At 45.9% G+C, this 15,156-nt stretch overlaps 1 protein-coding gene across 2 annotated transcripts in view; it reads left to right on the top strand.

Moving 5' to 3' along the window:
• Window positions 1–15,156, top strand: part of LOC120798764 (neuropilin-1a-like) — an 84,840-nt gene that overhangs the window by 18,036 nt on the left and 51,648 nt on the right. For both annotated transcript variants that reach the window (XM_040143377.1, XM_040143378.1), the window contains one exon: window positions 7,965–8,146. In XM_040143377.1, the coding sequence (XP_039999311.1) occupies window positions 7,965–8,146 (182 nt within the window). The remainder of the gene's footprint in view (window positions 1–7,964; window positions 8,147–15,156) is intronic.

Raw genomic sequence — 15,156 nt, 5'->3', positions numbered from 1 at the left:
GTGTGTGTGTGTGTGTGTGTGTGTGTTTTAAACTCTAATCATTACAGAGAGGATAAATCCAAGCATAGAACTGCACCGAGCAGAGCCACGATGCTATGCTAGGAGCTTATCAACCTTCATATGGTTTGGTTGGATGGTTTAAGCCCAAAGATAAACTGAACTTTATTTTGAATCCCAAATATGCTGACTGCGGTTTACTGGCATTGACAGGAGTTGGAATTTCATTGATTCAGCATTTAACTGCAAAGAAGAATGTGGGCTTTTCTTGTTGTTTGGCCTGGCGGTGCGGAATATGAAAAGGTTTTTTAAAAGTCGCTGTACGTCACATCAAACAGCCACAATGTCCCGATCCAGATGTAAATCCCTATGCCGATAGACATAATGACCCTTCCAGGGGGGCTATTATCTGTGTTTACTTTTGGTCGGACTCAGGGACAAGCGTTCGCAGTGATTCACGTAAAAGTCCGGTTTATTTAGAAAAGCTGTAGGAGGCTCACTCAGCTTCCCAGATAGGCAGTAGGGTGTTTTGAGGACCCATAAGCCCCCGGAGCCACGAGGGCCACGTTCATGGGAAACATGCCGGGTTTAAATATGTCGGAATTTCCCTTTAGAGACCCAGTGTGAAAAATGTATGAGAGAGTCACAGGCAAGTGTCTGAAGGTTTGAAACTGGTATTGCATTAGTTCGCATATCCTCTGCTTGAACCTGAGCACAGCCACTGTCTCTGTCTGAGACGGAGTTCAGCAAGTTCACATCTTTTTCCTGAGGCCGTCGAAGGTCATTCTGGGTAATAAAGAAATAACAAACGCAGAAATAATAAAGGAATCCCTGCATGAGGTAGAAGTAAATGAGGCCTGTTGGAGAAACGTGCACAAGTCAAAAACTTTATGACAGTACTTGATCAAGATTTAACCCCTGAAAGATTCAATTTGGCTGCGTGAAAAGCGGAATGTTTCCTTTAAAGCCACACGGTTATAGAGAAGTGCAAGCCTGTGGAAGAATCTTTTAATGTCTGGAGAGGAAGGCGGAGAGCAGACTGTGTGTGTGCACAGGCAGATCCGGATGAGGGGAAAGAGAGCTGGATGGAATAAATGATGGACGGAGGAGAAAGAGGTGTGTAATGCCGCTCTGCAGAAACACTGAGTCACTCCTCGCCTCAGCTTTGCTATGCAGGAGGTGAATTTAACAACGGCTAAAAACTTCGCCCCCGTAAATGCTCCCGTGATACCTTCCAGATGCATGTTACGAAGTTAGCTTCGGGGTGGAACGCAGCGCAACACAACCCCGCGAAGATGTTAATGAGCTGTTAGTGTAAGAGCGGAGCGGGCTGGGGGGGCGCCTGCTTATTGCTCAGTACTACAGCAGCTTGGGAAGAAGGTGGGAAGGAATGCAGGGCTGTGTGAAAAATTCCCCTTCACCGTCTGGATCTTATTTATACGAAGTGGTAATCTGCCACAACACTGGCGGTGCTCGGTGGTCACTGCTGTGGTCGGTGTGCCGCGCGCTTCCTGTGTCAGAGATTACCGTCTGGACAGTACTGTGGCATCTTAGTCAGAGTTTTTTTTAAATTCGATTTTCACATAGGGGTTTGATTTTGAATTTTCCCCAGGCGCTCTTCTCTTTGCCCGATCGGCCGTGATGGATGTTGCTGGTGAAGCTGGTACACCCACGTCATACAGTCTAAAAGAAAACATTATTGCTGCTGCGTGACTGGTCAGGTCGAACTGACACTGCGTGACTCCTGCCCGACTCACCCCAGTGATCTTAAGCCCCGCTTACTCACTTGTTCCAGAGCTTTCCACTGTGCTGTACAGTCTTCATCACCACCACAAACTTTAAATTATTGTGAGAACTTCGGGGCTTTTCATCTGTGTTTGTTGTTCAATCTCGCAAATAACAGATGATGATGAAAACGATCCTTGTGGTTAGTTTCTGGAATATTAAAGCTCTTACTCTTCTGAAAATTGATATTGAACTTCTCCTTTAATGCCTTATGCTGGGGAAATTGCACTGTGTAAAGAATGGGGAAAGAAGATCCTTACATCTCATGTTCCAGAGGATTTTTCTCAGTGGAATTAGAAAATTTAAAAGCTTTCATGGAAGAAGTGGAGTATTTTAGTGTTTTTTATATGAGTTAGAAGTATGGAGACGCGCAACCCACATTTTCTTAATCTTAAATTGTTCCAGATTTCTAGTGGAGCCAGCACTTCTTGAAGATACAGCAGTATTTTTATACATCTTTTGAGCTCCCTCAAACTTCCTGCGACTGGTTCCTTATTAAGCCTGACATCTAGTCCACTTGCACTTACTGCTCTGTGCAGCACTCTGGGTAAGAGTGTCAGTTAATAGCATAAAATGTTAATTTAAACATCTCCTGTCGGGCCCCCCAGATGGAATCGTGACTGTTTTGCCCTTGAGCAAGGCATTTGCTACGGACAGCTGCATTTGGAAGGCATAAATAGCCAGCGTGGTTAATGAGTGATGCGGGGGCATGGAGAAGGGGGCTGCAGGGCTACAGACTGAGAGGCTCTCCTTAACTAGAGTGTGAAGAGACAGACCCACTTCATTAAACAGCCTGTCTCGGTAAACACAGACTGCCTCCAGGAGTGGCTGGAGTGACTTAGTGAGTGAGTGTAGCCATCTGCATGCAGACAGAAGGACACACACACCGACACACACACACACACACCTCCCTCCCTATGGCTCTTATTTTATGAGACTGCGTAAGACACGGCGGGGGGCAAGGTGGAATTTTGATGCTATGAATAAAAATGCCATCACCTCAACATGACTGTCGGCACTAAGACTTTACAAGTGAGCCCTTAAGTCCATTTCTCGCCGGGCGAGTAAAACCGTCTGCGAACACATGGAGAATAAGACTGGGGGACGAAGAAAAACTAAAGTCAGACAGACGGAGCGGATTTTGCACACCTCCGGCTCAAATACCTCGATTTAAACGTTGAAAACATCGTTCATGCCCTCAGCAGCGCTGCAGATACATAATGCGTGCTAACGGACTTGCCTGAGAACCACTGTATGTTTGACATCGTGGAAACCTTTCGGGCCAGGGACCTTTGTTGCGTGTCCTACCCCTCTCTCGATGCCTGTGTCTCCAGTCGCCATTTCCACTGTAAACTATCTAACAAAGGCAAAATGCCAACAGATATCTTTAAAAAACGATTTTCATGTTACAAATTAGGTTTACCTGGAGTAAACCTTTAAATTAAACGCATTGAGAGGCTTTATGGTCATTACATTGTTCAAGAAGCATAAAAATTTTGACTTAGAAGAAAAGTACTGACACCTAAGTGATAAACTGTAGCTCTGTCTGTCTAGCTGTTCTACCACGTGTCCATTGTTAACCTATAAAGATCCAGACCTCTCAGTGTCTGATGTCTGTAGGAGTATTAGCAGAGAAAAGACACATTTCCCTCGTCAAGCTTATGAAGAGACTCTTTGAAAACCACCACTTAACAGGTCTTCTGTCTGCACGCTAATGTTGTTAGCCACGAGGAAAATGATCAGTCGACGGTTGAATTCCTTGAGTCTGAGACCAGCTCACTGTCTGGCTGAGCTCCGGTCCAAACCTGCAGCTGCGGTTTCGGCGGGGACGCCACGGGCCTAGGTGTTTTTGTCATTCCTGGTTCAGCTGCGGCTAAATACATCGACGCTAGCACGGTTACTTGTCTGGCTAGGTCAGGAGACCTGTTTTTTTGTGTCTGTAACTGTGGGGAAGGGTCCCATTAGACACACATTTCACGCATTCTCACCTGAGAGCTTCTACCGCTGATCAGCGAGCTTCCATGCTGAGGGACTATTGTGAAACTCTACGGCCCAAGAACTTTCTGTTCTCGTGCCTGAGGGGTTCAGAGGTCAGTCTCAGCTTCAGAACCGAGACCACAAAGCCGGTGTGGATTTTCTGTCTTGCTCGAGGACACCATCGGCTGATGCAGGCGCTTAAGTCCAGGTTCTCTGTTGTTCCGATAGACACCAGGCAAAGTTGTTTCCCCCAGTGAGAGGAAGAAGCTTCTTAGCTTGTTGTACCATATTACAAGTTCTGCATAATATGCGTTATTTGTATAGCGCTTATCCAAACAGTTACCAAGTGCTTTTTGATAGTACAGCAATAATAAAAGACAAATGTCTGAACTTGAGGATGTCAGACTGAATAAAGGCCGACAAACCCGGCTATATGAAGACTGGAAAAATAGTCGTGTTTTTCCATCCTACATGTTCCAGAGCCTTGATGTCTGAGGCATCATAGACTATATGTAGTTCATTACCCCTGGGTTTTCCCATACTCATAGTCATGGTACGCAGAGTACTGAACAAATTATGTTGTGTTTAGGGAACACAGATCAACGACGAATAGAGTTTACAGAGAAGTGGCTGGTTTTTTTTGTTTTTTTTTTCCAGACAACAGTCATGTTACAGAAGTCAGCATGCTAGGCGCGTGCATGTGGGCTGTCTAACGTGAAATTTACTTCTCGTTGCCGCGCTTGTCAGCTGCCACTTCTCATTTAGATCCTGCGTTTCCCAGAGTCACTTTCAACAAGCCCTGGATATTGACCCTGAACCTGAAGCACTTAACTATGGCTTACAGTACTTGGGAAAGAGCAAGTGTGTTGTGACTGACTCAGAACACATGTTTTTGTTCCTGCGTTGCATTCTGGTCTATTGAGGCTACTGTCAGAGGAAAAATGTCTCTACAGTGTTGAAGTTCTTCCTGTGTGACTGTTAATTCATGATTTTTGGCTTAGAGGGACTGACCCCAAAATCTGACAATTACCTTTTATTTTACCTTTTAAAATATTTTACGCCAACCTCTGCCGTGGCTGCTAGAAATAACCAGATGTCACATTAACGCTTTGCCACCAGAACAAATAATAAAATGCATCTAGAAATTGAAGATCCAGTAGAGTACGGCGAGTGGAGGACACGAACACACTCACGCAGAAGCGCATATTCCCAAAGACGCCCGATTTTGAGTTACTGTTGCACTTAAAGATGCACTTAGTCTCACGTGAGCACGCTACTGAACAGACAGTAACACAAACAGCTGGCCCAGAAACGGTGCGTACAGGTGCATTATCGGCACACAATGCTTACAGAAGTCACCTACAAACACGCACAAAACATACAACACCGAGCACACACTCACACTCACACGCTTGAGATGCTGCGAAGTGGATGGTGGGCGGACAGAGGGGTGTCATCGGCTGATAAAGGATGAGGCGCTGCAGCGGCGGTGGGAGGTCCAGACAGACAGCGGGGACCGACGAAGTCTATCAGCGAGCTCAGTGGGGTCCACGGAGCCTGCTAGTGCTTCCCACTGCCCTGCGTTCATATTTCTGTTATCACTGCCCCGCTCGCTCTCTCTCTCTCTCTGTCTTTCTCACCACTAGACACTAGCGTCTCTGCCTCCGTCCAGTCCAATCCAATTTATTTTTTTCTTCCCCCCCCCCCACACCTGCTTGACGCAGAGCTGGGACTTTCCTAGAGGCGTGAACAGCAAAAAAAAATGTTCACTTCCGATGTAGAGCAGTGGATAAATGGAGCAAAACACAGGGTCAGAGACAGTGACTTTTCCACTAGGTGGGGCTACGGCCCGAGGTGGGCAGCTCCGTGTATGTGAGCCAGCTTCTGGTGGCTGGCGGTTTCCAAAAGTTTAAAAGAGCATCTTTTGGTGGCCACTTAGCAACCGCTTTCACTTAACAGTTATCACCACGGTAACGCAAAGATCCATGTGTGGCTGCCCTCAGGGGCTAAATGTTTTCTAATAAGGAGGCGGCATTAATAAAAATTGTTTTAGTTATTATTGTTGTTTATAATAATAAGGCTTTGTTTGTTAAATAACATTTAGTTGGTTGAACGTAGACTATTAACACACACTGCAGTGCATAGCCCGGCGGAGTGGGGAAAAGAACCGGGATGCCAGGTTGAAAGCTGCTTTAGGCCAAACAATTTTCCTGTATGAACCTGGACTGTGTGTGTGTGTGTTAAGAGTTGACCTTTCGGATGCGTAAAGCCGCGGTTTCCGTTGATGCCACTCTCCGGGAAAATCCGAATGTAGCACTTCCCTCCATCGCGTCTAGACCAGTCCTTTGGCTGGTCTGGTCCCGGATTTTTCACTCTGAGCTTTTGTGACAAAGTCCTCCAGCTGAATGGATTTTTGGACTCAATACTATTGACAGCAAATTGTTCATCATTGCTAGCCATTGTTGCTATTAGCTGGTCTTGCTCTGGCAGCTAGAAACCGGCGGGCGAGTTTGCCAAAAATTTTGTCAGCCCACCCAGGCTCATTTTTACCGACGTAATCCATCCTTAAGGCGCCAAACTGAGCGGAAAATAGCCCAATCTGGCAACATTTCTTGGGCGTAAAATTTTCTGCCCCAGATCCAGTTATTTTCAGCGTGCAGTGTCAACCAATCAGGGGCCACCAGGAGAGGCCGAACGTATTAGACACTTACCGCCATCGGGCGGGGAAAAGTACGCCCTTCAGCACACAGATAAAGATTATAGGCAGCTCTTTTTCATCAGCCATTGCACGTTTCTGTACTTGCATATGATTTATGTGAGAGCAACAACTGAAATTTATACACACACACACACACAACACAACAACAACAAAAAGGATTTTTCATGAAAATATGTATTTTACAGTTGGAATTACAGGGGGGGCGGCGCCCCAGTGCCCTTAATGGACCACACGCCCCTGGTCAGATGTCTTTCTTGTGATGCTGGTTTCACTCACATGTTCCTGACTCTCTGAGCTATAATTCTCGATTTTGAGATTAAACGCACCTTATGTCTTCACAAGCTACAGGATCCGTGATATACTGTAGCCTGTTGAGATAATGAATGTGAACACTGATCTTTCCACCAGGCAACGGAAGATAGGAAGACGAGCAGGTGTTGCCAATCCACCGACATGCATTGAGTAATTCACTATACAGCTGCTGTGTCCGAGTTTTTTTCCTCCGTTGTGAAATGCACAGATATGCTGCTGCAATGTGAAAATCTTCCATAATTCAACTTGAGACAGCTGCCGTGATTCACGGTCCCACACCCGCATCAGCTATAAGCGCAAGGAGAGAAGAGCACCGCAGACGAACCCAGTCAGCTGACCAGACTGGTGTCTGGGGAAAACGCCTCTGTTCAGTCAAAATCTGGAAGCACTCAAGTGTCAGCAAAAACATTTGTGAGAAAAACAGGTACCACAGCCTTTGTTGAGGTTTTACACTGTGTAACAGCGTGCGTACTGGCTCCATCCAAGAATAGATTGGAGGAGTTATTTAAAAGCCTCTCTGCAGCCGTATTTACACGAAATGTTCATAGATGATCACAAGATTTCTTAATATGCCTTTTTTAAATAGTTTACACCAAGAAAACACTGAGAAATCAAAGTACCGCAGCAAGGTAGTATCGTACTTCCACTGAGCCTGAGGGACTGGCCAAAGGCTGGTTTAAAAAGGAATGGTCAATACCGGTGCACCAACAGAAAGATGTCCTGACTTCTATTTCTTACATGGGTCAAGCTCCAAATTGTTGATCCAACTTGACGGTCCCTGTCATCAGTCTCTCCATGCTCCTAGTGTGTAACCCCGGCTCTCTGTAAAACTTGTAAATTGACTTTCACATGTAAAATTAGCGGAATACCTCGTGAAATTTTATCACCACCAACCAACTTTTGAAAGCCCAGAGGAGTTTTTTTTTCGGACAGAGAAATTAGGCTCAGACACAACAATTACCCATGCATACTTTCAGCAAGCGTGTGCCTTCAAGCAAGTCATAAGACACTGTAGGAGGAACGAACAGCAGTGGTCAGTAATCCACCGGGACAGGTCAATGTAAAACTCAATCGCAAGCTCAAATTCATCCAAACGTCAGCCCATCTGCACCCGGCGCCAAGGCGCTTTGCAGCAGCAAAACCCTAAACCTGTGTCTCCTCTCTCCTCCTACAGGTACGACTACGTGGAGGTTTACAATGGCGGGGACGAGCTTTCGCCCATGCTGGGAAAGTTTTGCGGGAAGATCGCACCGTCTCCGATCATCTCCAGCGGCAGCCAGCTCCTCATCAAGTTTGTCTCCGACTACGAGACCCACGGGGCGGGATTCTCTGTTCGCTACGAGGTCTTCAAGACAGGTGTGTAGCGGTCTGCGCTTCCACTATACAGCGGCTGAAATGTCCTTAGTTTAGCTGCTAGTATTGGACAGCAGCATCATTTAAAAAGCTTAAACAAGAGCAGAAGCGGAGCTGCAATCGCTCTGCTCTTTCCCATACACTCCACTGAATGTGATGAATCACTTCATGGAAAACCGCCAATCTTAATTCAGTTGTAATAAAGCCAAGTTTCCACATGAGTCTGGTTTGTTCTGTAGCTTTTGGATCAGTGCCGTCCGTCGCCTTGCTACACCTGAGGAAAAATAACCTGCAAGAAATACTTTTTTGCCATTTTACACGCAGCATTTCAGGAGCGTCAGTTGAATAATTGCTGAGATGTGGGAACATGGCAACATTGCTGGAAAGGAGTCAGGCAGAGCTTGAGACATGAGCAGCGGACTACTTGGCCTTGAATGTTTCCAAAACAAAGTGATTTGTGATGCAGAAAGGCTTTATTGCTGGACTGTTGTCATTTAATGTTTTTACCACTTGTTTTATGTCTCAGTCGGGTTATGTGATGTTCTGAGGGTTTCTCTGCTGATTTTGCTTTATGTAAAATCACCGAATCAACTCTTGAAATGACCTAAGGTGTTGAGTCTCGAATTTAGATCTGAAAGGTTATAAACAAACCCCCAAATTAGCCAAATTTATTTGGAGACAGGAAACAGAAAAGAAGATCAATCCTTAAAATTACCATCTATTATCTGATTGTCTGAGTGCCCATGTTACAGGCTTAGTTTGTCTTAACCATAGCGTTGTGCTCACGAATCTCTGCTCTTTCTTTGGTAGGTTCAGTAATTACCGTAAAATGGGAAATAGTGGCCAAAAGTTTGAAAGTAAGAGGCAAGTTGGGATAAACTGGAATGATCCTTTAAAATGCCCAAAACACCGACACAGAAGAAGCATTTCTGATTTCTTTTGGTGTCTGATGAAACCAGTACACAATACGCCAAAGCAACTTTTCAGAGGATATAACAGGCTTAAAATTCTTTCTAAATTTAGGTCCCAGTGTTGGCCAAGGTTGTTCCGAACAGCCCGAGCTGAACCCCTGGTACACTGACCTCTAAACGGCAGGCCAAATAAACTCGAAGACCCAGAATTCCTCTGGAGGGCCAGCGATTCCCAGCTGGGGCAGGATGCTATCAGAATAGACTCACATAAACACCGCCTGTCAAGGAAGCAACCTTCCTCCCGTGCCCTACATTTGTATTTGCTCCTCCCCCATGGGTCCACTTGAGAAGCCACGAAAATGGCAGGTCTCCTGTGACCGATTCATTTTCCAGCAGTGGGGACTGGAGAGGGATAAGGGAACATGTGTCTACGTGAGATTCTTCTTCTTTTTTTTTTTTTTTTTTTGTTTGCACCCCAGAGAGCAATAAGCATTCACAGAATCGCAGGATCCAGGAATAACAATCCCCAGGTGGAGATATGTTGAAATGCCCCGCTCTGTACTATGAAAAATGGATAGGCAAGTGCTCCTTTCTACTTAAATGAGTAGGGAGGCAATAACAGGAGCAGGGTTAGGGGCCCAATTCACACTGGAGCTCCTCCGGGCACTGCACCCGCTGCACTCATGGCTGTCTCTCCTGTCTTCTGACGCCAAAACTTTAAAGTCTGCTTGTATCAACTTTAATTTCAGGGTGCAAAGTGGAGCCGTGACTGATGAATGACAGGATGTTATTACAAAGTCGGTGTAATAAATCTTCTAAGTAGGTCAGCAAAAACATCAGCACTGAAGGATTGCTGGTCCCGAACATTTTTCATTCAGGATCTTTTTTAAAGATGTAGCTTCCAGAGGGATTTCTGATGATTTATATTTGAGCTTTGATCTCTAATAAAATGATATGATTGGGATTCATAGACTGTGGTAGCGTTAGGGTCACCTTGCCATCTACTTTCGGAAGAAGTGTATCTTTATGTCATTTTTAGCTGAAATAGCCGCCTGTGATGTCGGTGAAAGGGGATTTTTTTTTTGAAGTTAACAGGAGGCTGTTGAATCTTGAAGGTCTGATAAAACTGCAATAAAATCTCAATTACAAAGCATAAATGTAATTTGAAGGGTCCGTTCAAAAGCAAATTTTAGCATATACCTCAGGTGTGGTGGGGTCTAGCCACGCAAACAGAACAAACACCACACTGTATAGATGAAAACCTAGACTAATAACCCCAAATTATCAGAAAGCGAGAGGTGGTACGTAAGAAAAGGGGTTGAACCGACCCTTCAAAGCTCATTCTTAACCTCCAGAACGGCTACTACAGTACGTGCACCTTGTGGTATGACTGTTTTCGCCATCTGAATTCTTTTCTAAAAAAATCAGATCTGCTCCAACTCAGTCACGGAGCCGACTTCCTTGTATCAATGCAGTTTATACTGCCGGGTCTGCCGGTCTGAACCTGCTGTGCATTAGCGCTGTGGTGGGTGTCGGGGGCCGCTGCTGCTGCCGCCGCCGCCGCCCGCGCCGCTGCTGTCCCTCCGTTTGCTTGCCAGGAAAATCAGAGCAACTGTTTTCCTGTTGTTGTTGTTGTTGAGCACGTCCGGCCGCTGCCTCCTCTCTGCCAGCTGCCGGACAGACATTTCGGAGCAAGCTGGGAAATTTCTACTTGCATAGGTGTGCTTGGAATATGGTCATCAGCGTCTTCGTGCGTTCGCGTGCTGCACGTCGTTGCAGTGTCTTTTGTTTGCTTTGTGTTGCTACGTGCCCATATCTGTCTTTGCGATTTAGTGCGTGTATCTGGTTTCCTTTGTGCGTGCGGTTGAACCAGACAGGTGCACGGGACCCGAGGCTCATTTAGCTAATGGACTGTTTGTCCTTAGAGGCAACAGGGGTGACCTGAAGATGAGATGGACGCTCTGGCATGTGAGAGGGGCTCAGGGCTCAGAAACTAGGACAGCATGTGACTGTGTGTGTGTGTGTGTGTGTGTGTGTGTGGATGGTGGGGGGGGGGGCTTGTAGGGTCCTCTACCCTCTAACAAGTTAAAAACAGCACTTGTTCTCACTCAGGTAATCCCCCTACCGTGTTGGTGCCTTCCTTCTCACCACATTTAAAATCCATTAACGCCGGAGCAGCCTATTGAAACTCGCTGTTTAATGGAGCTGCTGCTCTAGTTACAATCGGGCTTTACACTCTACTGAGACCCCCCTCTTTGTCTCTCTGGTACTATTTCTCTCCCCTTCTCTCTATTTTTTGTCCTTTGAGCTCAGAATTGTTTTGTTTTGTGTGTTTTTTTGCAACTGATAGACGGATATAGTAAACCTTGAAATATCAGAGCAGCACAATCTGGCAAAAAATTAATACGTGATGAAAGCAAGGTCAAAAAATAAAACTAGGAGAAATTAAACAGTGACCGCTGAAATAAATTAAATCAATGAAGAGACAAGAAAGAAGCAATAAAGTAAATTGTGTGAAAAAGTTTTTAAAAATATGAGGGGACACTTTGCGTGATTAAGTGTGTGCTTTTTTTGGGGGGGTTTTGGGGTTTTTTTTGCCTTATTTTTGCTGCTGAAGGCCATTTGAAGTTGTGCATGTATGACAAACTGGATGTAAATATGGTGGGTCTTGCCTGCTGTGCTGCCAGTCCCATTGCCCGGTTGGAAAATGAAGTGTCACTGTCCACCATGTGAGGCAGAATCATCCAAAGCACGCGGGGAGTGTGACTTTCACGCCGGAAATTGCAGCACAAGTCCTCTCAGGGCTGGGGCCATAGCTACCACTGACGACTCTGAGCTTATGTCCTCTGCATTTCTGCGAAAAGGGGGGATTTAAATGGCCTGAGGACGTATTTACATTGTGACCCATGGTGGATTTTTCCTTTTTTAAGCAAAACAAGTAAATTCAATTGAATTGAAATGATGGGATTTAGCATTTCTCCACCAGTATTTTATATTCCACATTGAGAATTCTTTGAAACCACCTTCCAGTGCTTGGGTCGGCAGATGAAGTTTACAGAAAATGTAACTGGAGAGTAAGGCTAATGAATCTACTGCGACCCCCCCCCCCCCAATGGGCTGGGGGAATTTGCACTCTAACGCCAGAGAGAGCGGCAGCCCTCGTTCGGATGACAGGCCGCTGTTTCGGCCGTAAAGACAGCGCCCGGCAGTGGTGGGCGAATCTGCGGACCAATGAGCGTCGGGCTGTAAAACTCGGGTGCCTCCGTCCCTCGTAACGATAACCGTCCCCGTAACCCCACCCTCTGCCGACCGCAGAGTACACATCATTTATAAATGATAGCCAAGCGAGGCCTCCACAGTGTCCGGGAACTATATTTGCCCCGGCTCTCTGGTTTTATTGCAGGTTTTCAAACCAGAAACACATGTCTCGGCGGTTGAGTCAAGGGGGTGGAGGTTGATTAAAAAAAAAAAAAAAGATGAAAGAAACAACGAGGATTAGCCAATGAAAGATGAGAGCAATGTACCGTGTTGTACTATACTTTTCTTCTACGCACAATCTGTGCAGCACAATCTATGCACCCTCTTTATACACACGCCCGCACGCACACACACACACACACACACACACACACACACACACACACACGGTTCTATGCATCAATGAACAAACATGCACACACACTCACAGTTGTGGCACATGGATTTCTTGGCTCGTTTGATCGTTTTTTGGGGGGAAATTTGTCTTTTTGAGAGATTTAAACTGTGAAATAATATACTCGAGGCACATTTAGTCAAATAGACACTCAGTTTCCCCAAACCTTGTTCTGTCATCGACTCTTTACCTTAGAAGAAGGAGTGAAAAAGATACCGTTCTCTCCTTGTTGTTTCGGCTTCATTTGCCACTTTTTCTACAGATAAGATTAAATTTAGTGGTGAGTTCAGCCCCGAGCCAAGGACCAAATTATTTGTTTCTGGTGTGGATTCAGGAATTTTTTTGAAAGGATCTCATAACTTCTTTTTCCAACTTTTTTTTGGTTCTTTTTTCCCACTCCGTAGATGTTTAGTCACCGGTCTGTTGCTGTCATCCACAGTGTACTGTAACGAAATGAAGGTTCAGTTGACACATTGATACATGAAAACAAATTAGTTTTTAATTTTCTAGGCATTAAACGAACATTCATTTCTGACCCTGACAGACGAACGGCATCACAGATTTCTAACCCCAGATTTAAGCAACCCATCTGCACATTTGACACACACACACACACACACACACACACACACACACACACACACACACATTGGAAAGTGTGGCAGCTGAGCAGCATCGAAGGCTACCTCACCCCTCGCCGTTCATCCCGCCACATCATTCATCATGTCGCCCTGTTAATGACACCACCTGTGTCAACAGCGGGGGGTCCACTGGAGTGTGTGTATGTGTGCGTGTGTTTGTGTGGGTTCTTGTTTACAGGCATGCTCAGATGACATGCAGGTCACATCTGGCCTGGCAACACACACACACACACCCTGGGTGCCTCTGAGGGATGCTTGACCCTCGTCCACGCCTCGTGCCGTCTTCCTCCTACAGAGATCAGTCACCGCCTTTTAACCTCGCTCATGTCACCGTACCACGAGCGAGGCGCGAGAAGCAGAGACCTTTCCGTGAGCAGTATTGACAGTGGCGAGGTGGCTGCGGAGAAAGCGACCAAGCTAGCCAGCTGCTCTGTTTGGAGTTTGTGCCACACGTTGCGTTTGCTGAGTGAAACTGCATTTCTTTTAAAGTTCTGTGTGTGGGCGTAACTCTGTTTTTACGTTAGGTGGAGGGTGGGTATCAAGCTTAGCGTTTACTTGGAGGCGCCATTATCTGCAGCTGTTACAAACCAACGGTACTCTCTACCGTTTCGCGCTATATGGCAGTCCTGCCACGTGGAAGGACTGAGGGATACTTCTTCGACAAAGCCAAATAAAATAAGAGAAATGAAACTGAAAGAAAAGAAAATGTTTACTTCCTCTAAAAAAACACAGAGCACACTTTATTGGAAATGAGTCAGAAATTTTTCCTCTACGGCTACAAAAAAGACGCATCACATCCTCATTTAAAAGAAAAGTTATACAGGGAGTGTTACTTCACTTTTTCATTTTCAGTGCTCCGTTCGTAGTCTGGCAGAGTGGCATCACGACGCTGCGCAACAACGTCAGGATGAATTTAAACCAGGGGAGGTGCGTGGACACAACACGTGTTACGTGTGCGCGCGCCGCATGAATGAAGGCGCGATGGATGAGTTGAAGTCACTTTCAGGGGATGGAAAGCAACGGCGGCAGACGATGCTTTGGGGGGATTTTGTGTGTGTGTGTGTGTCAGTAAGCAAGTAAAACTTTATTCATATAGTCCTTTTCAAAACCGGGGTTTATGCAGAGGTTTTGGAAGGGGGGTGATTGTACGTGCCAAAAAAATATATATCACAGAGGAGCAAGAACAATCATTAAAATGCCTCAGAGAAAATATAGGTCTGATGGATGAGACTGACACATATAACAGAGCATGTACGTATTAGCCTGAGAGTCGTGGTTGACTGATATAGGGTATAGGGCAGCATGTGTGTGCGTTCGGATGTGTCTAATGAGCTAATAGGGTCGTTTCTGTCCGTCTGTGCGTGCCGCTGTTTGTTGACCGTGATCGGTCCCCGTAAACAGCCCCTCCGTGCGTCTGGGACAGTCATTGAAGACCAGTTAAGCCCCGCAGCCCAGTCGCAACACGGACAGGGGAGGGGGACCGGGTCGCAGCGGCGCTCGTCCCGTTGGATGGAGGTGACATGTGTTTTGTCAGTAAAGCAGAGGGTGTGTGTTTCGGGAGCATCTCGACACGGCGCTGAGCCTGGTTTTTCTCAGAAAAAATGCACTGAAATCGTTTTACTTGACTTAAAACAGCTGTTCGTTTTTGTTTGCTAATTCCGCAGCATTACTCCTGATCTAGTGAAGTGATGTCCTTATTTCTCTACTGTTACCGTGATGCTTTTCTTCTCAACAGCAGTTAAGAAAAGTCGAATTTTCCTCTCTAATTGGGTCATTTTTTGCCTTGAGTTTCCCCATCGTTTTGGAGAA

This window comes from Xiphias gladius, chromosome 14 (assembly GCF_016859285.1).
Source record: "Xiphias gladius isolate SHS-SW01 ecotype Sanya breed wild chromosome 14, ASM1685928v1, whole genome shotgun sequence".
In the NCBI taxonomy this organism is placed as follows: Eukaryota; Metazoa; Chordata; class Actinopteri; order Istiophoriformes; family Xiphiidae; genus Xiphias; species Xiphias gladius.
The sequence above is the reverse complement of the archived record's forward strand: the minus strand, read 5'-3'. Positions and strand labels throughout refer to the sequence as shown.